Source organism: Protopterus annectens, chromosome 12.part0 (genome assembly GCF_019279795.1).
Source record: "Protopterus annectens isolate FY-2018-M chromosome 12.part0, PAN1.0, whole genome shotgun sequence".
Taxonomy (NCBI): Eukaryota; Metazoa; Chordata; order Ceratodontiformes; family Protopteridae; genus Protopterus; species Protopterus annectens.
The window spans coordinates 1,073,930,013-1,073,954,699 of record NC_056746.1 but is presented as its reverse complement, the minus strand read 5'-3'; the positions used below and the strand labels follow the sequence as shown (position 1 = coordinate 1,073,954,699).

The 24,687-nt window shown below is 41.1% G+C and overlaps 1 protein-coding gene across 3 annotated transcripts in view; it reads right to left on the bottom strand.

The window, feature by feature from the left end:
* The window catches only part of LOC122816976 (ubiquinol-cytochrome-c reductase complex assembly factor 1), a 1,543,629-nt gene that overhangs the window by 383,625 nt on the left and 1,135,317 nt on the right, over positions 1 to 24,687 (bottom strand). For all 3 annotated transcript variants that reach the window (XM_044090088.1, XM_044090087.1, XM_044090089.1), the window contains exon 6: positions 1,700 to 1,777. In XM_044090088.1, coding sequence (XP_043946023.1) covers positions 1,700 to 1,777 — 78 coding nt within the window. The remainder of the gene's footprint in view (positions 1 to 1,699; positions 1,778 to 24,687) is intronic.

Genomic DNA, 24,687 nt, shown 5'->3' with positions numbered 1-24,687 from the left:
TGTGTAAAGTCAGTACAAAGAGCAGACTTCAAGGAAGACAAAATTAAATATAGCTGCTACTCACTGACATTTTCAAGTTTTTTTTAACCTTTTAGCAGCAGCATATTTTGGAATGCTTACTTGCTGCACTGAAGTGAAGAAAAATCCAACTAGTGTCACAAAACTACATTGAGGAAAAATTTGATAAAATCAAACCACCCGGTATTTTACCGGCATGACGTCCAGTCTGATAACATAATCCATCAGTTAAGGCATGAGTTGATACACCAGGTATCCTGTACTTTAAAACATAAATGAAAACAACCTGTACTACTACAAGAAACTTAGCAAGGATTAGACTGTCCAGCCCTGCAGGGTCTAATCAGTTTGGGTTGACTGCATAAACTAAGTAACTAAATCATCACAACTTGAAAAAACAGATACAGCAAAACATAAAACCAGAGTAATTTCTGCCTTTGAATAAATAATGCATAATGAATTACAGACGCTTTAATCACCAAAATGTGAAAGAAATACTGTTGCAGACAAAAGAATGGCTCAAAAGCAGATGGTCTAAATCTGAAGCATTAACTGCTGTGTTTCCGAGTGCCACCTCACTTTTAGAAATCTGGTAAAGTAAGCAGCATCAGACTGGAGGACATATACTACATTATACTAAAAGTAGCAAATCTCATTCCATACAAAAATAATGAAATGCTTTAGATTACTAGAGCTATGCAAAATTAGACATTTCAGTTTTTTCCAAGATTAGTGAACACTAGGATGCTCCATGATATAAAATGTTTCTACACCATGGATTTCAATAGCATCTTCTATTTACTTAGTTTATGGAAAAGTACATTATTACAACTTCTAACTCCATCCTGTATTCCCACTACTTGCAAATTATACACACAAGAACTATTATAAACTATCTGCAAAATAAATATTTTACAGCAATTTCAGCTATCATCAACTATCATTAACTGGATTTTTACATTTATGTTTTAAAATTCATTTCTGTTTACTGTACAAGCCAGAGCTATTGAACACTTTTTTCATTGACGTGACTGTATACTGCTGCATACCTTACAAAAAAATCCTACACATACATGCCACTTTTACTACAGCTAATGCTCTTGTTAAAAGGGAATATCAAAGCTGGACAGGGCTGCAGAAACTTCAGTCACCATAACGTAAGTAAACATAATGCTGCACATTAAGCTTTAATCTTAAATGGATGTGATTGGCATACAGAAATAAGGAAAACCAGAAGGAAACAAATGTTCTTGCGGTTGCTCTGAAAAACAAACCAAGATTTTTGCCAGGTAAACTAACAACTGAAATATGTTTTAAATTGCAGTTCAAACCAAGTACAAGCTAGCAACATGCAACAAAGTAGGCAAATTAATGCACATTAAATTAAAAAATCATAAGTTCTGCAAAACTGTAACATATAGTACAGGAGTTAAAAAATCACCTTTTCTTCTGCCGCCCCTCCCTTTTTCAGGATTAACAGAGGCCAGTGGCGTCATGGGCATTGTTAAGGTGGCAATTTTAGACAACTACAATTTAATCTACTGCACTTTTTCTGCCAGAAACACAGCAGAACAAAACCACTAGTAATATATACTGCAAAATGTAATTATACAAATGTACCAGCTGTATTACAAACTTCAAAATACTGGCAAAATGTTGCAAAAGACAGATCTTCCCTTACCTCATCATATCCAAAAATGGCAGCATAAAAATTTTCTGTCATGGCCTTCAGACTTTCCTTTAGGGTAACAGAGTCAATCTGAAACAGAAAACAACTGGCTAGGAAAAGTAGAAAAATGAATACTAACAGCTAAAAATGTGAATGTATAGTATATACTTGCAGAAAAAATAAATGCCTTGCTCTCCATCTCGAATTAACTTTTATATAGTAATGACTTTTATTTGAATAAAAGATTCAAATAATGGTCCGCTATCCAAATTCTAGTTACCTCGTTGGTATTGGTACAAATTACCTCCCCTCAGATGAAACAGCACATAAAACAGCCCTCCTGTCATTTTTTTTCTCTCTAAATCATCATCAATGGTTTAATCCAAAATGCGGATTGAACAACCAAACAACTGAAAGCATAGATTCATAGATTGGTACTGGGCTGGCTGCTCTTGTGAGCCTTTTTGAGCCTAGCCAGTTGTCCCTTGTGAGACTCGAGCCCTGCACCTTGTGTTTGTGGGGCAAACACCTTGGCCATTAGGCCACCCTCCCAACCCAACATCACAGCCCTTCCTGCTAATCTACCTTCCCAGGATACTCTCAGCTTACAATCTACCTTTACACTATAACTATCTTCTCACATACCCTAAATCTACATCACTATGTCCCCATCTATCCTCCACTCACAACTGAAGCTACCTATCTCCTTTTTATTACTTTCCTCTCTTATTACTACTTACTTCCTAACCTCCTATGAACACTGACTGTTCCTCTCTCACTTCCCTCAAAACACACCTGTACACACGCAACATCCTTACCCCCAACCTTCTCTCACACTTCCTCACAATCCATCTACCTTCTTGCCAAATACCATAGGATACTACACTGCAAACTACTAAAATCTAAAACTAAAAAAACATTTGACACTTTCCATATACATAGCCAAGAAAAACACCATGCATTTCTCCATCTACCTCAGGATGGAGACATACACCCTAACCCAGGCCCTCGTGATAATACAAACAACACACATCAAAACCAAACCAAACCCTTCTCCCACTCATCCTCTAAACACTCTAACCTACTATCCATTGCCCATCTAAATATACGTAGCGTCTGTAATAAAATTAGTCAACTCCATGCCTTGCTAGAAATGCACAAATTTGATATTTTATGCTTATCTGAAACTTGGCTAAAGCCTTCAATTAAAGACACTGAAATTACCCCACCTGGTTATAACATTGTTAGACTGGATCGCACCACCAGAAAGGGAGGGGGAGTAGCAATTCTATACAAAACAAACCTAATTCTTACTCCTATTGACCTTACCCTTACCCAAAACAACAATGCCGAAGTAATTTGCTCAAAACTACAAATCAACACTTCCAAAACAATAAACATTATTTGTGCATATCTCCCCCCTGGCAACAACATATCCACCTTAGAACATATTCTTGACCAACTTTCTATTAGACTCCCTCAAGAAACACTATTCCTTGGGGACTTTAATATAGATTGGAAATCCTGTAACAATAATAACCCTTCTTCCCTTATAAACCTTTATGGTTTCAAACAACTCATTAATACTCCCACCAGAATCAATAAAAAAAGCAAAAAGGAAACTATCTTAGACTGGATCCTTACCAATTCCCCAATGCAAACTCACCAAACTGGCATCCTCCCTGATGACCTTAGCGATCACTCCCTCACCTATATCATTAGAACTAAAACTAACCTAACCTTACCTACCACTCTTAGAACACTGCACTCCAAAAAAAAATTTAATCCCGAACAGTTTCAAACAGAACTTTCGCAATACAATTGGTCTTCTCTAAAACATCTGACACTTAATAAGGCTGTTGAACACTTCAATTCAACATTCCTTTCAATCCTAAATCAACATGCCCCAAGTCGCAACATTAGAATAAAAACTCAAACAGCACCCTGGCTTACATCCACTACTAAGCAGAAAATCTGCCTCAGAAATAAATCTTGGAAGAAATGGCGTTCCTCTAAAAACCCAACACATCATCAAACCTTTAGAGAGCTCAGGAACATTACCAAAAAAGCCATCCTTTTAGATAAAAAAAATTATTACTTTGAACTTCAGCAATCCACCAAAAATGAACCAAAAAAGTTCTGGTCTAGCATTAACAATTTACTTACCCCAGGTAAGACAGTTACTCCTAACCCTCAGGATTCTGACCCTGATGACCCCACCTTAATAGCTAATAACTTTAATACTTTCTTCACTACCTCCATACAAAGTCTAGCTAAACACCTATCACCTGACACTTCTCAACTCCTTTTAAGTAACATCAATGACTCTCTGCCTCCCCTTCATCTACAACCCATATCGACCTCCTATATACAATCTCTTTTACAAAAACTTAAACCCACTACCCCCTCAGCTGATAAACTTCCTGCTGAATTTCTGCAAATAGCAGCTAAAGCTATAGCCTACCCTGTCTCTATTCTAATAAACAGATCAATAAAAGAATGTACTTTTCCTGCTATCTGGAAAATATCACATATCATACCCTTACACAAAGGAGGTAAGTCTACTGACCTCTCTAACTTCCGTCCCATAGCACTATTATCTCCTCTAGCTAAAATCATGGAAAAATGCATACACAAACAACTACTTAACCATCTCCTCCATAACAACCTACTAGCTAACACTCAACATGGATTTAGGCCTTCACATAGTACCACTACTGCTTTACTTTCTTTTACCAACACTATCAACTGTAACCGTAACAACAATAAACTAACCTCTTCTCTCTTCCTAGACCTATCAAAAGCCTTTGATATGGTAAACCATACACTTCTCTTACACATACTTAAATCCCTTGCCTTACATTCCTCTTCCTTAACCTGGTTTTCATCCTATCTGGAAAACCGCCAACAAGCAGTACTCTGGAAAAACTCACTATCTGCTCTACGTCCTATCTCCTTAGGAGTACCACAAGGATCTATACTAGGTCCACTTTTATTTTCTATCTTTATTAATGATCTCCAATCTTCTATTCAAAACACTACCTGTATACAATATGCTGATGATTCTACCATTATTTGTACAGCCCCTCTCAAACAGAACTCCAGGCACTCACACAAACAACCTTCTCAACCATTGAACAGTGGTTCTCAAATAGATGTCTTCTTCTGAACCCAAAAAAAACCAAACTATTACTCTTTTCACCTACCCACAAATCTACTCAAATAAACTTCACTATTACTACAAGTGATAACTCCCACATTTCACCAGACCCTACAACTAAACTGCTTGGTGTTACTATTGATAATAATCTTAACTATGATTGTCACATCAATAACACAATAAAAGCAGTTAATAAAAGATTGGTTCACTGTACAGAATCAAGCCCTTCCTCACACCTGAAGCACGGACCACCTTAGCCCAATCACATCTTATCTCCACCCTTTGTATGCTTCCTCTATTTACACTAATCTCTCTAAAAGCAACCTCAGGAAACTGACTACATCCTACCATAATATTGCTCGATTCGCTACAGCATCTCAATCTAGAACTCACCACTGTATAAATTTAAAACATTTACACTGGCTAGAACTTCCTAATAAGCTTATCTATCAACAACTCCTAATAGCACACAAAATCCTATATCAACCATCACAAACACCTGCTCTTAGCAGCCTCCTAACTCCCTATAATAACCTGAAACAACTTCGTTCTTCAGAGAAGCTACAAGTTAACACTACTAAAACTACTAACTCTGCAGGGAATCACCTATTCTCCAACTCAGTTGGTAAAATATGGAATAATCTTCCCTCTCACATCTCCTCTCTAGCCACTCTTTCACTCTTCAAGAAACAACTCATAATACATCTGAACAAATTCTGGCTATGCTCTTGTACCAATCCTGACTAACTACTTCCATCTATCCACTATTATAACTCTCTAGCCATCACTACAATTTTTCTACCTGACTACGAATAACTTAATAGCTCTATAGTTAAAAAAAAAAAAAAAAAAAAAAAATTTCTTGGTTTAACAACTATGTATTATATATTGAACTTTATAACACCTAACTTTGTACAGAAAGCAGCTAATGCCTTCCTTTTACTTAGGTGTTTTACTTGTCTTATTTTTACACTCATATTACCTGTACTAAAATCACTGCATTCTTGCTTATTGCCTTTGTAAAATGTGTTATGTTTATTATCTTGTTTGTAACCTTGGAGCTTTTCTCCTCAGGCCTCCACTGAAAATGGACACAAATCCAGCTGGACTAGCCCGGTCAACAAATGTAAAATAAAAAATAAAAATAAAATAAAATAAATAAAGAAAAGCATAACACTCTAATACAGTCATGAATACAGCTGACCAAAACTTTAACAAAGAGAGCAATTATTCAGATACACATATGCACACTATCACCACCACCCATATATTACTTGAGAAAGATAGTTGTGTAAAATCTTACCATAACCATAGCGGTCTTTCTCTTCTATATGCTGCAGTATTCATCACATTAGGGAGTTCGCCTTTGGCAGACTCGTACATCTGGCTAGTATAAAAAAGTCTACATGCTACTGTGAGGTACGTGCTATACCGTACATCATCCCTTGTACGTTGGCTATACAGAGATGTCGGGTATAAAGCGGACGTCAGCATGCACCAACCTCAGAAATGAATGCTGCCAAGCTCCAGCCTGGGTGATAAAAATATCACCGGAAAAATCAGGCAAGCATCAGGGGGAAGGCAAGGGAGGGAAGAAATACTGCAGCATATACAAGAGAAGGACATCTATGGTTATGGTAAGATTTCACACAACTATTCTAGGTCCTTCTATTCATATGCTGCAGTATTCATCACTTTAGGGAGAATGCCAAAGCTCATGCTTGGAAAGGAGTGGGAGGAGGAGCAGAGGTTTTTTTCTACAAATCTATGTAGAATCGCTCTGGCAAAACCAGTCCTGGACCTAGAAATGACATCAAGTTTGTAATGTTTAGTGAAAGTGCGAACAGAGGACCAGTGTCTAAGCCTTTAAAGAAAGTCCCAAAGAAGGAAACTGCCCTAGTGGAGTGTGCCCTCACTGGAGAAGAGAGAGACTCTTACCATTAGCTAAATAACAGAAGAAAATAGCTTTAGAAATCCAGGTAGAGAGAATTTGCTTGGCAACTGGCTGACCCAGGGCCCTTAGGTGGTAGGACACAAACAGGTGCTCAGATTTATGGATAAGTTTGGTTTTGTCAAGAGTATCAGAGTTGTCTGCGCACATCCAAAGTGTGCAGAATTCTCTCACTGGGAGACTGCAGGGAAGGAAAAAAGATAGGAAGGTTAATAAACTGATTCAGTGATAACTCATTTACCACTTTGGGCATAAAAGAAGGGTTGGTACGCAAGGATACCATGCCTCTGAAAGACTGTGAAGGGGAGATTGGACATCAGAGCTTGTAGCTCAGAGACCCTTTTTGGCAGAGGTAATGGTCACTAGCAGAACTGTCTTCTATGTGCAGTGTTGAAGGGAAGAGGAAATCGCTGGCCCAAAGGGTGCCAATGTAAGCTTCTCTAGCACACAATTAAGATCCCAAGGAGGAGGGTTTGGTTTCTTTGGTGGTCTAACATGAAGGGTGCCTTTAAGGAACAGTTTAACTTCTGACCTAGAGGCTAAAGGAGGAGACATAAGTAGGCAGGTCGAAATGGCTGTAAGCTGAGCCTTCACTGAGGAGTAGGACAGCCCACCCTTCATCAATTCTCACAGATATGACAAAACGTCCGGGGCATCCACCTATAGTGGCTGTAAGTCTTTCTTGTGACACCAGATGGAAAACCTTTTCCATATGGAAACATAGTCTTTCCTAAAGGTGGGTTTTCTGGCCTCCTGCAGGACTTGAAGCATGTCCTCTGAAAATAGATGTCTAAAGGGGATTAAAACCTCATTACCCACAGAGCCAAGTTCAAGGTTGAAAGGACAGCTGTGGATTTATTAGGGTTCCCTTGTCCTGTGCGAGTAGATCCATCCTGTGGGGTAACTTGTGATGACCGTTTCTGGCTAAGTGCAGGAGAAGGGGGGAACCAGTTCTCCCTTGGCCAAAAGGGAGTGACCAACAAGATTTCTGGCTGATCCTGCTGAATTTTCAGTAGGTCCTTTTGGAGGAGAGGCATGGGGGGAATGTATACACAAACATCCCCTTCCAAGAGAATGACAGAGTATCCAACCTTCCAAGCCAATGGATGTGGAACCCTGGCACAAAATTTTGGAAGTTGTCTGTTCATGGGGGAGGCATAAAGATCTACCCGAGGTGTACCCAATGATGGATCAGGTCCAGAAACACATCCCTGTGTAACATACATTGATGGGACTGGCTCATGAACCTGCTTAATGAGTCTACCACGACATTCTGAGCTGAGGGGAGGTAAACTACTTGAAGGGTAACTTAACTTTGTAAGGCTAACTCCCAGGCGTGTATAGTCTGCATAGGAGGTAAGACTTTGTAACCCCATGCATGTTGATGTACCAAAGGGCTGTGGTATTGTCTATGAAGCACCTCAGCACCACTGGAAACAGCTTGGTTTTGAAGATTTGTAGAGCATAAACAGCCCTCATCTCTTTTTCACTGACATGTTCCTTCATCTGTTTGGAAGACCAAACATCTGTGGCCATCCAGGATTGAAGAGTCGCACTCCATCCTGGGTCTGAAGCGTCTGTGTATAACTCTAGATTCTAGATGGGGGAGCGGTGGTTTTAGGGGAAGACTAGGGTTTTTGGTCACTTGAGGATCCACCAATCCAACTCCTCTTTAATCAAGGCAGACGTGGAATCATGAAATCCAGAGGGTGAGTGTGCTGTATCCAAACTGTTCTTATGAAACACTGAAATTTCCTCATGTGCAACTTGGGCAAGGGAAGCATGGGAATGGTAGATGCCATGAACCTCAGGGGGCACAGGAAGTTTTACCATTTGAGATTGGAGGGGTAAGATGCTCTGGAAGTAGGAAGTGAGGATCACCACCTTTTCTGTGGGCTTGAGGCTAACATCTTGTTTGTTTGAATCCTGCAGCCCAGGTTAATGCAGTCTTGCAATAGGGTCAGAGAGGACTTTGAGTAGTTTATAGCGAAGCCTAGACTCTCCAGAAGGGACAGAGTGAAGGAAAGATGTTCCTGAAGAAGGCTTGGGGACTGGGCTTCGATAAGGTCATGGAGGTAAGGGAAGATCTGAATTCCCTGCATTCTGCATTATGGTATCTATGACAGGAGCCAAGCATTTTGTGAAGACCCTTGGTTCCGTAGAGACCAAAGGGCAAAGCACAAAACTAAAAATGCAAGGAAGCAACAGAAAAACGTAAAAATGTCCTGAACTGAGGGTGAATGGGGATATGAAGATAAGCATCCTTTATGTCTACAGAAACCATGAAAACCTGGGGTAGAATGAGAGGGAGAAGAGAGTGCAAAGTCAGCATGCGAAAAGAGGGGGCTTTTAGAAAGGTATTTAAATGGGAAAGGTCCAGGATGGGTCTCCAGGGGTCATCCTTCCTGGGGACCAGAAACATCCTTGAGTAGAAACCTTTCCCATGTTAGGAGAAGGGGAGCTCCTGAATCGTCCCTGGGAAAGAAGATCTGAAATTGAGGGAAGAATATCACTTGATCCCTTGGTGGTTGTGGGATACCTCTGAAAGAGGGGAAGTCTCAAAAATCATGAAATATCCTCTCTGGATGATGGGACCCAAGAGTCCTGGGTGATCCAGTTCCAAGCAGCAAGAGAGAGAGCGAGATGAAGGGACAGGAGAGTGGATGGCCCTGGAGGCAGTCACAGGTTACCAGGCTTAGGTTGGGACTGAAAGATAGGGCAAAATCACTAGGGTTGTTATGGAGTTGGAATGGCTGAAGCAGATTTGGAAGAAGCTGGTTTCCCTAGGTCCTCTTTTACTTTTAGAAGAAGACAGGACAGGCTTTCTCACAAAGGCGGTCTTTGCTGGATAGTTTCTTTGGAGCCTGGGGACAGGAGAAACAAGAATATGCTTGAGGTCCTGTAACTCCTCCCCTTTTTCCTATAAAGATTTGAAAAGGTTTGCCGCCTAGCTACCAGATAAGACTATTATCTAAGAGTGTGTCCATCCAATTTGGCCTTGAAGTCATCAGGCAAAGGTTGTAGCCTGAGCCAAGAGTATCTTCTCAGAACCAACCCAGAGGCCGCTGCCCTAGCTGATGCATCAGTAGTATCACAACAGCACAATATCGTGTCTAGTTACCTGGGAAGAACAGTTGAGGATAGCTGCCAATTTTGCCTTGGTTGGAGAGTCTGGGAGGTCTGAAAGGAGTCTGCCTGCATCTGAAAAGGGAGTACTTGGCCATGAGAGTCTGGTAATCATTTGCCCAGAAGGCAAAAGTGGCAGAGGTATAAACCTTTTTCCCCAGTCTCTCCATAACCTTGCTCTCTTTAGCACACCGACAGAGAGGTGGATGGAAACAATTTGAAGGCCTTTTCAGCTGAAACTGTAATGGTAGCTGGGTGAGCAGATAAGGCTTTGAAAAGGAATCTGAAGTCTTCCGGTACCTTGTAGAACCTGTCCGGAAGCTTGGGGCCAGGAGGCTGAGAGTCTGGACACTGGGATACAGCCATGAAAGCATCCAGGAAGGCAGGTAGGACTGGAGGAATGGCAGTGGGGGATGGAGAATCTACCTGCAAGAGGTCATAATACCTCTTTTGTATATTAGAGACTCGAGAACAGTCCTACTTAAAAACGTCTTTTATTTTCTGGATAGTTTCTCCATACGAAATATCCTCTCCAGGGGAATCTGTACTATTACATCCCTCCTCTGGGGAGGCATACTACAGGGGAGAAGTTATTTGGGTCGAGTATGCCAAAGACATGTCAGCCAGAATACCCCCATGTTTGGAGAGTAGACAGGACATACCTAGTCATATGGGTCTGGTAATTAATAGTTCTGAAAGCTAAGGTAGCAGCAGTATACACTTTTTTTACTATACCTGTCCATGGCATTGCTGTCCTTATCAGGAGATAAGCACTTAGAAGAGGACAGCAACTTAGATGTTTTATCAGTAGCCATAGAAACAGCAGCAGGATCAGATGAAGGTCTTTTATACAAAAACTTTTGAGCTTCAGGAACTTCCTAGAACCTGTCCAACTTTTTATGGGCAAGAGATTGAGAATCAGGGGCTTGAAAGGCTGCAGTGAAGTTATCCAAAAGGGCAACCAGCACTGGAGAGATTGCAGAAGGCAGAGGAGAATCTATATGCAAGGAGTTCATAAATTTTTTTTTTTTTTAAATGTCAGAAACCTGGAAAAAGTCCCGCTTAAAATGTTCCATCACAAGAACTACCATATCCTCAAAGACCATTCTTCCGAGTCAGGAGAAAGTGAACCCTCTTCTATAGACCTAGGGTAAGAAGGCAGTAAATCTGAGAAGAGTAAGCCAGTGACTACTCATCAGAAGAATCAGTCCCTAGGATGTTTGAAGAAGTGGAAGACCATGGAACAGATGATCCTTGAGGTGGCTTTAAAGCCATAAGAGCACTGAAAAGCCCCAGAGTAAAATACTGACATTACTTGTGGGGATTCACAGCCATGTGCCTAGTCTTCTGCCTTTTTTTTTTTTTTTTTTTTTTAAACGGGACATCGGCTTTAAGAAATCTAGGAGGTTCAACCCCTCTGCCTAGATTCAATGAAGGTACCAGGCACCTCTTCCCTAACAAGTATTTGGGGGAATCCCCCCCCCCAAGCCTCTCTGATATAGTCAGATATAAATCAGATGTGGTTCCCCCTCCCCTCTGCGTCTGCAAGAGACTTAGGCACAGCCTCAGCAGATATGCAGGTAGACATCACTGTGTCAGCCTCCAACTGGGTTGTGGCAGAGGGAGCGGACATTGGCATTTGATGGTCCTCTGGTTCATCCAACCTGGTGGAGACATCTGCAGGAGGATGGACAGCAACAGGGTCAGTACGGATCTTTTTAGCATTCTGCAGAGTGCCTTTGGGACAAATGCCAGACAAATCTGACACTGTGTATGGTTTTGCATAGCACTCAACCAGAAAAAGGCACTTCCCTTCTCTATCTTTATGGGTAATCTGCCTTACACATTCATTCTCTCTTCCTGGATGACATGCAAACTAAAGTAAAAGGAAGAAAAAAAAAAAAAGGAAAGGAGACCGCAAGCGAGCATCTACCATTAGAAACTTCAGTAGATGAATCAACTCAATGAATGGCTTGCACACTGAATTCAAAAGTAGCCTTTGCACTGGCAGCAAAGAAGTTCTGAGGGTTATGTATTTACCATAAAGCTGCATCCTTTTATTTGTGACTATCTGATATGATTTATGGATCCCTGAGACACTTGTTGGATCTGACCCAGCAAAACTAATGCTTCATCCTAGAGTGCTTTAAGAATTATTTTTCTCCATCATACTGTAGTGCACAATGTTACTCTTGGAAGGCTTGTAAGACGAGGCGCCAAGTGTTTCACTAAATTCGCTTACTTATTGGATCGGTGGTCTTGGTGGTATTTTACTGTTACTTCAGATAGAGATTTATGTCTTGCATAAGATGCCTAAAGTAATATTAAGGAAATGAATGAAAATATCCTTCAGGTCGCACAAACAGCAATAGAATGGGGACATAGGGTGAAGTGTCATATCAGACAGACAAGAATGAAACAATCCAGCATTATGGCAAGTACATGACTTTAGTATCAATAATCTAACTTATGGGTCAGACTCCCGGGCTACCTCAACTCTTGGGTGGCATGATAGGAGATCTTAAGAAGGATCTATGTCAGATTATCAAAGTTCCAAAACTTTGAAATTCATATGGCCGAGACCATACGATTGAAGTTTTGGAACTTTGAACATTAAAAAAAAATTATATTTTTAATGTTTTTGTAGGAGGGCAAGCCCCGCTGAAACCCCCCCCCCCAACAGCCCCTGCTAATTAAATACACTAACTCTGAGATTGCACCATATTGCAGAAAAGGGTAAATTTCACTCTGTACCGCGTTTCCATTTAGAATGTTTGAAGTTTTAAAACTTCGATCATATGGTCCTGACCATATGACTTTGGAAGTTTTGAAAGTTCGATAATCTGATAGGGACCCTTAAAGAAAATGGCTAGAAAGGAACCCATAGTCCCAGAAATGGAATCCAATGTGTAGTGCTTAATGAAAGCATGCAGTGAAGACCAGGTTACTACTGCACAAATCTGATCAGATAAGTAAAACCTGAGGAAGGCTGCTGAAGAAGCCACTGACCTAATAGTATGGGGCTTTAAGTCAGCCTGGCAAAGGGAGATTATGGAATGAGATGACACAGGAAATGCAATCAGAAAGCCACCTAGAAAAAGTGTCTTTGGACATATGGCAATGTAGGTTTAATTGCGAAAGGAGTGAAAAGTTGGGTGTCTCTTCTGATCTGAAGGATTTGGTTCAATGAAGGTGGAACTTTAGACATCGAGTATGCAGGATATATTCTCCTTTACTGGAATGCTTTGGGAAATAGACTGGTAGTTGACTCAGCTGAACCATGGCTGTCTTGGAATCCACCTTGGGTAGAAGACAGACTTGTATGAAAGGACAGACTGTCTTGACAGAAGACTGAGTAAAAAACAGCACACATGGAGCTGGAGAGCAGCTGATTCAGGTACAAAAGTTAAATGATGTCACCAAATAGATCTCAAGCACAAAGATTTATTCCACACAAAAATCCAGGTTATATGCAAAAGCTTTCGTCCCTGGTTAGTCAGGAACTTCTTCAAAGTGATTTAGTCAGTAGGATACACTTCATTTAAATACTTGAATGACATATAATCAATCCTAAAAATCTGGGTTCCTAGGATATTTAAATGGGTGTACCCCTTTTCTAAAATTTACACATACGGTTGGAGTTGATGAAATACCATACCTAGATGTGAGGTTAATGAAAGAGAATATTTAAGGTGTTTAAATCTGAAATTTACCAAAAACCAACATATTCAAATAGCTTTTTACATTTTAGTAATTCACATCTGTTTAAACAAAAGAAAGCCGTAGTAAAAGGTCAATATGTAAGGGCTGTACAGATGGTATCTGAATTTGAAAGCTTTTTGGATGAGTGTGACCATCTTAAAGACATGCTCCAGAAGAGGGGATACCCTAATTCACTAACAAATGATGTGATGTTTTAAGTGGTAAATAAAAGAGAGAGGGGACACTAAGCCTTTATTATACCAAAAACAACAAAAAGAAATGAGGGAATGATAGGGAGGTTGTGAATAACACTGTTATGCAACCCCAGGTTCAAGAAAGCTATCTGAGGAGAGGGAATTTAACAGTGCATTCATTACAATTTTTAACAAAAGCAGTAAGAGTGTAGCTAACATTTTGTTTAAAAATTGGGTGGTATTAACTAATAATAGAGACACCAGGAACATAGTGGGTGAATCTCCTACCATCGTATATAAAAATGGTAGAACTATGAAAAACATTTTAGAATATACACAAGTGAACCCACAAAATGGATACATGAAAAAAATGTGGTGCATGTAACTATTGTTATATTCATGAGGGTAGTTCCCTTAACATTAACAATACCATAGTAAAAATTACCAGTAGATGTACATGCACGGCAGAGAAAGTGGTATATTTATTTATTTATTTTATTTTACATTTGTTGACTGGGATAGTCCAACCGGATGCATGTCCATTTTGCAAGGGTAAGCAGATACAGCACTACATACTACCAGCATTACATATTACAAACAGACTATTTACAGAGATTACATAAGTAAGCAAGTTAAACAAGTTCCACAGGTTACAGTTAATCCTGAGCACAAGTCATGATTAAATTAAATTACACAGTAAACTGGTTTACAGATTTTTACACATTCTAGAGAGAGTTATCCAGGCTTGATACATTGATATAGCCAGTTACGTGACCAATGTTGTTTGAGTCTAGTTTTAAATTGACCTAAGGTGGAAAAGTAAGGTAATATCAGCTGGAAGAGAGTTCCAGGATCTACTTACAGAGTTTGCAAAGAGAGAATCACCGGCTATGTTATTAATTTTGCTAGTCTGAATTAGTAGTTTGTTAGAGGATCGAAGGAGGTGATAATATTTTCAAGTGCAGGAGTATTGTCCGGATTATAGAGGATTTTATAGGCCATAATCAGTTGTTTATACTGGATTAGGTTGGGTAGTTCAAGCCACCCAAGCTGATTTAGATTGATGTAATGATGTGTCCTAAAAGGCAGCCCAGTGGCAAACTTGGCAATGTGGTTGTAGCAAATTGAGAGTTTAAGGACAGTCTTGTTTAAATTTGAGAGTAGAGGGGATGCATACAGAAGGGTTGAAAGAAGGTGAGAGCGAGCTATGGCAATTTTAGCTGGAGGGGTTAGGAAGGCTTTTATTCTGTAAAGTGACCCTAGTTTTTTACTGATGGTTTTGATAGTTTGGTCAACATGTAGGTCAAATTTTAGATTATTGTCTATGATGACACCTAATAGTTTTGTAGATGGGTCAGGGGAGATTATTGTGCCATCATTTGATTTTATGGTAAAGGTGAAAGCAGTAGACCTACGTGTTGGTGAAAATAACAGCATTTTAGTTTTTTGGGGATTTAGGATCAGACGATGTTCAGAAAGCCAGTTTTCTATTGTATTAAAAGGTGGTCTGGGTAGCTGACCATAACTCTACTGGAGATGTGGTTGAGCAAATCAGAGTAGAGTCATCAGCATATTGGATACAGCTGACTTTTGAGATGACAGTATAAAGGTCGTTAATGAAGATGGAGAACAGCAAGGGCCCTAGTAAAGAGCCTTGTGGTACTCCAAGGGTGTTAGGTAGAAGGTTAGAGAGTTTATTCTGCCAGAGGACAGCCTGCTGTCGACCATTCAGGTAGGATTGAAACCATTGGAGGGCTTCCAGTATCTAGACAGAATGTTTGCACGGTGTGGATTAAAAGTTGATGATCAACCATATCGAATGCCTTGGAAAGATCCAAAAAGAGGGCTGAGGATATATAATTATTGTTGCGATTATGGTTTATGGTCTTAGTAAAGGCTAGGAGGGCTGAAGTAGTGCTGTGATGAGGATGGAAGCCATGCTGAGTGTCTGCTATAAGGCAATTTTGGATTAGGTGGTGTATGAGTTGTCTATGAATACATTTTTCCATAATCTTTGCAAGTGGAGAGAGTATAGCTATTGGCCTATAATTGGACAATTCAGTAGAGCTGCCTCCTTTGTGAAGTGGGATTACATCAGATATTTTCCACATGGTGGGAATTTTAGCTTCTACTATGGTTCGATTGATAAGTATTGAGAAGGGGCAAGCAATAGCATCAGTTGATTTTTGTAGGTACTCGGCAGGGAGTTGATCAGCAGAAAGTGTAGTGGGTTTTAATTTTTTGATCAAGGTACGGGTAAGTGAAGTGGCGACTGGTTGGAAGCTGAACGTGAGTAGGTTTCTAGGGGTGCCACTTTCAGGACCAGGGGAGCTAGGAGGTAGTTGGCTAGCTAGGGCTTGAATGGTCTCAGTAAAGAATTGGTTAAAACTATTAGAAACATCTTCAGGGGTTTTATCAATAGTAGCAGCAGGGATTGGGGTTGAAGTTTGTCCAGGATGTAGTAGATTATTTAAACCTGCCCAAAACTTCTGAGGGTTATTTTGATTTACTGTCTGTAAATTACAGTAGTATTGTTTTTTGTCTTGTAAAATTGATTTTTTGGTTTCGTTCCTGGATTGCCTGTATTTAATGTGATCTTGAGGGTCTTTAGAAGAACACCATAAAGCCCATGCTTTGTTTCTAAGGGTAATTTTGAGTTTAGACTCTATAGAAAGCCATGGTGCAGTTTTTGCCTTGGTTCTCTTTGAACGAACAGGTGCATGCAAATTAAGGATCTCAAGGAATTTGTTGTTAAAGTATGCTACTGCTTCCTCTAAGGGGAGGTGTTTTAGAATAGACCAATTACATGAGTTTAGTTCTTGTTGGAATTTGGCAGGGTCAAAGTTTTTATTGTTTCTAACCTTTCTGAGTAAGGGTTGTTGAGAATTAATGGTTTTGTGCTTAATTACATATGTGAGAAGGTGATCGCTTAGGCCATTAAGGAGGGTACCAGAGGTATACATTATTTATGGGTACCCAGTCAAGTATACTTTCTTTTTGGTTGGGTTTACCTATCCTGGTAGGGGTGGATATGATTTGTGTAAATGCATGCAGGTTAATATGGGTGTTTGGGGATTCTGAGGAACAGGTGCCCCAGTCTAAGTTAAAGTCTCCAAGTATTAGGGTTTCTTGGGGGTAGTGACATGATAGCCAGTGCAGGACATCTTCAAATGTAGATATATTGTTACCTGGGGGAATGTACATACAGATGATATTAATGCATTTATTTTTATTAAGTTGCAATTTGGTGGCAAGAATCTCTGAGTTATTAATCTGATTTATAGAGTACAGCTACCCCACCCCCTTCCTCGAAGCACGATCCAGCCTGTGTATGTTGTACCCAGGTGGTAACACTTCATTGTCTTTTGTGTTAGGTTTTAACCAGGTTTCAGATAAACAGAGAATCTCAGGGGAGTGGACATCCAGAAGTGCATGCAATTCATGTACCTTGTTATTAATGCTTCTAATATTGAGATGACAGACTGGGAGAGAGTTAGTTGGCCTATTAATTGTAGGTTTGTAGCTTAGATTGCAAGTAGAGGGGGTATGTGTATCTGAAGTGAGTGGGCCAGGGTTGGGGTGAATATCACCACCAAGTATTAGGTTGAGTCTATACTTGGTTATGAACTTCAGGAATTTGTTTATTAGTTTGTGGTAGTGTTTGGATCTAGAGCTAATGTGCCTGGGGTTGAGATGTTGGTAGACTGAACAAGATGTTGGATATAGGATCTGGTACTGTAAATATGGTTGAAGGTGGAAGGATTTACAGCTGGGGTGATAGTATGGCCTTTTGGGACCTGAAATCGCGTGAGAAACTGGTCTTCATACAAGGTAAGGAGGTGTGGTGTGAGCAAGAGGGGTAGTAAGGAGGAGTATATCATTATCTGTGATTCAGCTAGTGAGTTAAGGAACTGTTTTACCTGGTGATGCAACACCAAAAGTACTGGAAGGGGGATGGGAGAATGCCAGATGAAAGCTAATAGGTGCTATTAAAATGTAGGTAGTAGAATGGGGTGGGTGGAATTATCCCAGATGAAAGCAGATATGATCTAGAAAGTGGGGGAGTACCTATAGTACTATAAATTTAGAGGTACTGGGGGGCAGGGAGGGGAGCGAAGAGAGCCCGAGCATAGCGAGGGCGAACGTAGCGGGTCTATTGCAGTTTACAGGGTTTCCTAAGGTGTCCTAAAGCTATAAGGTAAGTATTACAGCTCTTAATGTAATTGTCAATTTACTTCAGTTACAGGGGAAGGAGGCAACCACTCAAGTAGAAACAAAGAGCCCTATGGCTGACCAGTATGGTGACCTGCTTAATTACAAAGCACTGTAAGTGAAAGCTTAACAAATGCTTTTTGTGTGTGCAACCTACTCTGTTTAAATGTTGAGAGAAACTGATTGCAGTCCTGTAGACACCATTTTGTAGGGAACTGTAGAGTTCAACTAGGAAAAGAGAAAAGCAGAGATTCTAGGGTAAGCATGAATGCAACAACAGGCAGTTATTATATAATAATGCATTCAGAAAGGTTTGGTGGGGGGGGGGGCTAAAATAGCATATTTTAAAATGAACTAAGATTTATAGCTAAGAAACCTAAGCAAGAGAGCAATGCAGTAAATGAACACTTGCCAGATTTTAAAGACATACCAGAAAAACTAAATCAATTATTCACAATTGTACAACTGGAAAATTGCCAGTAAAAGCACTTCAGGTATAGCTAGCCCAAGTTATTCAAGTCATAAAAGCACTTCTTCAATGTGTGTGTGCAATTTAAACATTAAAAAACACATGCAGCAAGGAGGAGCTCTGATTATACACTTTCTCTAGGTACAGGTTCAGTTTAAACACAAATATTACCACAGAAATTCAGTAAAGTCACTAGCTACTTACAGAGCCTCTGAGAAAAAAAAATAGAGCAGTCTGTGCAGAATAATTTAGCAGCAGGTCATTCAGTTACGCAAAAAACAGTAAAAGATCCATACAATGAAGAAACGTCACACCAGGTCACCCAAGGGGGGAAGAGAGAGGGAAAGCCTAAGCACCTAGATTTGAAAATGATGCCTGTACTGAACTGTAGCAGTTTAACCTGTTTGAGGAAAGAGGGGGGTGGGGGAAAAGAGAAGGCAGTGGGAGTGGTTATAGGAAATACCGTGATTGACTCAAGACACTACACCAGAGATAAGTTGAATGCAAGGGCCTAAAATCTGCACTCAGCACTGTGTTATTTGCACTCAGTACTTTAATTTTAATGTTACTTGCGCTCAGCACTGTAATTTCACTCATGTTTAGCAGGAAAGACAGACCAACAGTATACAATTTTGGGAATTTTTACAAGGGTTACTTGTTCAAATGTCAGGCTATTGCAGTTTACAAGGTTTCCTAAGGTGTCTTAAAGCTATAAGGTAAGTATTACAGCTCTTTGGACTGTGATTCCTCATATCTAGCTCTGTTGAAACTGTCTTGTGTGCGTCTCTGAAGCTCTGCAGTAGTTAGACTGCTCTAAAATTCCTTTAAGTGTTAATTAGCTTGGGGGGTTTCTGCTAACATTAAAATCTGTGTTGGTTACATTTCTAGTAATCATTTTAAATAGAGTTGCTGGCTACTGAGATTTGTCTGCATACATCAACTGGACATAAGCTGATTTAAGTATATTTTCTGCACTTTTTGTGGTTTTAAAATTTGGACTGTGATTCCTCATATCTAGCTCTGTTGAAACGGTCTTCCCCACCCCGCCTCCCTGTTCTTGGTTGTAGTTTAAATTTGGTGGCTTTTGCAGTGCCCGCCGCACCGTAGATTTGATCTAGGACACTCCCCCAGTCCCATCTCTTTACCGTATTCTACCTAATAAACCCTTTCTGCACTTGCTTTTAGTCCTTTTTAATTTAATTACATTTTTTCAAACTGCGTGTGGACTAATATTGCTACATACTCAAGTGTGCCAGCTTGCACTGCATGTGAATTTTTTTTACTACTGTTTTTGCTACTTTTCTGAGAAAAAAAAAATTATCTGCTTTTACTGTATTTGTGTTTCTTCCTACTTTATTTTGCTTTTGCGTCATCTTAAAAGTACTCAGTTGTATTTATTACTTCTTGGTGTAACTCATTCTAAGCCTTTTAGTTTAAGCACTTGGGCTTCAGACCAGTTGTTTTACATTAAGAAGGTTTGTGGTCTGCACTGTAGTGGCAGGACAGGTAGCTTACATCCTTCTAAGTTGGAAACTGCTGATTGAGGGCTCAGTGTCAGTTATTCTAAGTGTATTAATTCTGGTTTAAGCGCTTGGGCTTCAGGCCAGTTTTACACTAAAAGGGTGCGTGGTCTGCACTCTTGTGGGAGGAGAGGCTGGACTCTGCCCTTCTGAGCTGGGAATTTCTGGTTAAAGGCTTATAGTGCCTGCATATTTGAACTGCTTCTTACTGAAATTGGTACACCTTGTTTGCTGTAGCGTAGACTAGATCCAGTCCTGCTGAATCTAGCTTTGTTTGTATAACTTGAGCACTAATCCAGGCATTCTTCAAAGTATTCAGTTGTATTTATTACAGCTTGGTAGTAACTTGATTAAAGTGTAGCTATCATTCGAAGTCTTTTGGATTAAGCACTTGGGCTTCAGACCAGTTGTTTTACATTAGGAAGGTTTGTGGCCTGCACTGTGGTGGCAGGACAGATTCTAAGTAATTTTTCTGGCAGGCTGAGCGGGTTTACACAGTTTTTACACACTAAAAGGTGCACACTCTTGGGGGAGGAGGAGAGGACTGCCCTTTCTGAGCTCTGGGAATTTTTGGTTAAAGGCTTATAGCGTAGACTAGATCCAGTCCTGCTGAATCTAGCTTTGTTTGTATAACTTGAGCACTAATCCAGGCATTCTTCAAAGTATTCAGTTGTATTTATTACAGCTTGGTAGTAACTTGATTAAAGTGTAGCTATCATTCGAAGTCTTTTGGATTAAGCACTTGGGCTTCAGACCAGTTGTTTTACATTAGGAAGGTTTGTGGCCTGCACTGTGGTGGCAGGACAGGTAGCTTACATCCTTCTAAGTTGGGAACTGCTGATTGAGGGCTCAGTGTCTGTTATTCTAAAAGTGTATTAGTTCTGGTTTAAGCACTTGGGCTTCAGGCCAGTTATTTTACATTAAGAAGGTTCGTGGTCTGCACTCTTGTGGGAGGACAGGCTGGACTCTGCCCTTCTGAGCTGGGAATTTCTGGTTAAACGCTTATAGTGCCTGCATATTTCAACTGTTTCTTACTCAAACTGGTACACCTTCTTTGCTGTAGCATAGACTAGATCCAGGCCTAGCTCTGTTTGTTTGCTTGTTATTTCCCTGAAACGCTAATACCACCTAAAACATGGCTTTTCAGCGCTTCTGTGGATCCCTAGTGATATCTGCATTGCTTACTGTACTCATTTCCTTGTTTCACTTAAAAGAAAGTTACTGTTTGTCGTTTTTGCATTTAAGTTACCTGTAACACATTGCATTTAAGTTACCTGGCACTTGCTCACTAAAGCAATTATATAAGTCAGCACTAAAAAATTAAAAGCACTACACTCTCACAAAGTCCTCTTGAGTACCTTGTTCCCCACTGGCCCTTTTTTTTCAATTATAAAGGAATTCCCAATACTATTCTAGCATGTCCAAAGGTCAGTTGTCAATCTTGTCTCCGGTCCAGCTGGTGAATCTGGGAATCTTGAGGCAATGTTACAACTGCCTCATGTACACAGACAACCCTCTCCTCCTCCCAACAAATTCCAACACATGTGAGAGATGCATCCATATAGCCAAACTGGAGGCTAAGCTCTCTCAACTCAGTACTGGCGTAAACAGTCAGGAGGAGAAGGAAACCACACTCAGTACAATTCCAGTCTCACATAGACCTACCATGACAGCAAACCAAACACATAAACACACAAAAACATACTCGGAGGCTCTAAATAAAAATCTGCCTAAGCAGCAGAGACCTCCAAAGCAGGCACCCAAGCAACTGCTACCCCAAAACAAAACAAGTGCAACACATAGCTCACAAAGCCAGTGTGCCGAACAGTCACAGCCCTTAAGGCTAAACAACACAACTGATGCACTTGTAATAGGTGACTATCGTCAGGCACACTGACGTCCCGCTCACCAGGCTGAACAAGGAGAAGGTCACGGTGAGCTGCCTGTTGGGCGCTAGGATCCGCCACATAACACAAGCACTCAGGTCACTCCAAGGCAAGTACAAATATGACTCAGTTATTATCCATGCTGGTGTGAATGACCTGAGACGTACCTCCCTGGACTACATGAAAAGAGACATAGAGGAGCTCTCTGAGCATGTGGGCCAGGCCGGTATGACCCTGACCTTGAGTAGCATCTTACCCTCACCAAGAATGATGCCACAATATGAAGACAAGATGGTCAATTTCAAAAATTGGCTTAAGTATTGGCGTCTTTCAAAGGGGATCCAATGCCTGTCAGCCTGGGATGACATGCTCGACAAGCCACGATGCTTCGCTAGGGACGGCTTGCATCTGTCACCCCTGGGCTTTCGGATATTGGCAAAGGCTCTTGCTACCCCCATAGTGCCTTTTTTAGGCAAGGCTCAAAAGACAAACCCACCTCCATAGGTATCACAAGGGATAAGAAACTAAGAGTAATGCTACTCAACGCCAGAAGTCTAAACCTCAAGATGCACGCACTCGAAACTCTCCTTAGCATGGAGAACATCGATATCTGTGCAGTAACAGAAACCTGGTTCAAGGCTCCCGAGAGCACCCCAGCACTGCCAGGTTATACCTCATACCATGCTTTTCGGCCCCAAAACTTGGACCGACCCACAAAAGGAGGGGGAGTATCAATATTCGTCAAAGATACCCACACCTCCAGGTTGGTGGCACAGCACAAAGCATCAGAGACTATCCATGTGCAACTAACAGTGGGTAAAACTGCCTTCCAGTTTATAGCCTGCTACAGACCACCCTCCCTAACCCAGGAACCCCACTCGGCCTTCCTGAGAACACTGGAAAATATGAAGGTCTCTCCAAACACCATTATATTGGGCGACTTCAACTACCCAAACATAGACTGGGAGCATTACTCTAGCTACAACACCCTAGCCCAAAGGTTCCTAGAATTTATAAACTCAAATGCTATAGAACAACTTGTTACCACTCCCACAAGAGGGGAAAACATACTGGACCTGATCATCACCAACATGGGGACTCTATGCTCCAGACCAGAAGTGTATCCCTCACTGGTAAGATCAGACCATAAACTAATCTCACTGGATATTCACATCCCGACACCACCCCCTGCCCAGAAAACCACAGTGAAAAACTTCTCTAAAGCAAATTTCACACTCCTCAAAACCGAGGTGGAATCCTTCAAAGCCCCCGGGCCTGTGGAAAATACGGCCCAGACCGCAGAATCCTTTACAAACGCATTCTATGAACACCTTCAGGAATGCATGTATCATGCGATCCCAAATAAAACCAAGACCCAATCCTCCAAAGGCAGACGTCCTGTCTGGTGGACCCCAGCCATAAACAAACTATACAATAGAAGGAGGAAGCTACTAAACGAGAGCAAAATTCCAAAAAGGGAAGCCATCTCTGATCAGTATTAGCAAAAAACTACGGGCACTCATAAAATCGTCTAAGGCCAGCTTTGAGAGAAAAATTGCACAGGACACCAAGGATAATCACAAGGCTTTCTTTAGTTAAGTTAGGAACCTGGGTGGTAATTCCCAGATATGCTCAGAATTAGTCCAAAATGACAAAAAATACACCGAACCCACAGACATTGCCAGCATCCCAGCTGACAGGTTCAGTGCAAACTGCCCCCCCCCCCACCAAAAGGGCAAATATCTATCCCAGCAGAGTGCTGCCCCCCTGACATCTCAGATGCTCAGGTAAGAGCCGCCCTCTCCAAAGCAAAAAACACAGCATCAATGGGACCAGACGGTGTCCAGCGGCCCCTACATGAACTCCAAGAAGAGCTAAACCCAAACATAAAACTACTGTTCAATCTCAGCCTTACTACAGGATATGTACCCAAAGAGTGGCATACAGCAACAGTGGTCCCTCTCCACAAAGGTGGTGCCTCAACGGATCCTGGAAACTATCGCCCCATAAGCCTGACTAGCTTGGTCTGAAACTATGGAAAGGATCATCATGGACCTCATAAATAAAGATATTGGGGACCTACAGACACTGGATCCTACCCAGTTCGGCTTTGTTAAGGGCAGATCCTGCCTCTTAAACCTGGTTGATTTCTTTGAAACAGTCACCAAGGCCACTGACAAGGGGAAGATGGTCCACACAGCCTACCTGGACCTTGCAAAAGCCTTCGATACAATACCCGACTCGGGCATTATAGATAAACTCACCAGCTTAAATATAAACCCCTATGTCACTAGATGGGTTGCAAACTGGCTCAAGGGCAGAACCCACATGGTTAGAATTGCTGGAGCCATGTCAGACTCCAAACCAGTTACAAGTCACGTCCCACAAGGCTCAGTCCTGGGACCTTTCTTGTTCGGTATGTATTTCTCGGAGGTACAGGCCAACACGGAAGGACTGTGGCTGACCAAGTTCGCAGATGACTGCAAACTGGGCACCATAATCGACTCTCCAGCCGACACAAGCATCCTCCAAAAGGGCCTCATAGAAACAGACAACTGGTGCCAGAGCCATGGCCTCAAGCTAAACCCCAAAATTTGTATAGTCATCCCCTTTGGCAAAAACAAAGTGCCCACAAATTACCACATAGGTGGTAATCCATTAAGTACAGAAGAAGTAATTAGGGACCTGGGGACCCAAGTTGATAGCAATCTCTCATTTGACAACCATGTGGCCAAAGTGGTTAGAAAAACATTTTATATAACCCACCTAATCATGAAGGG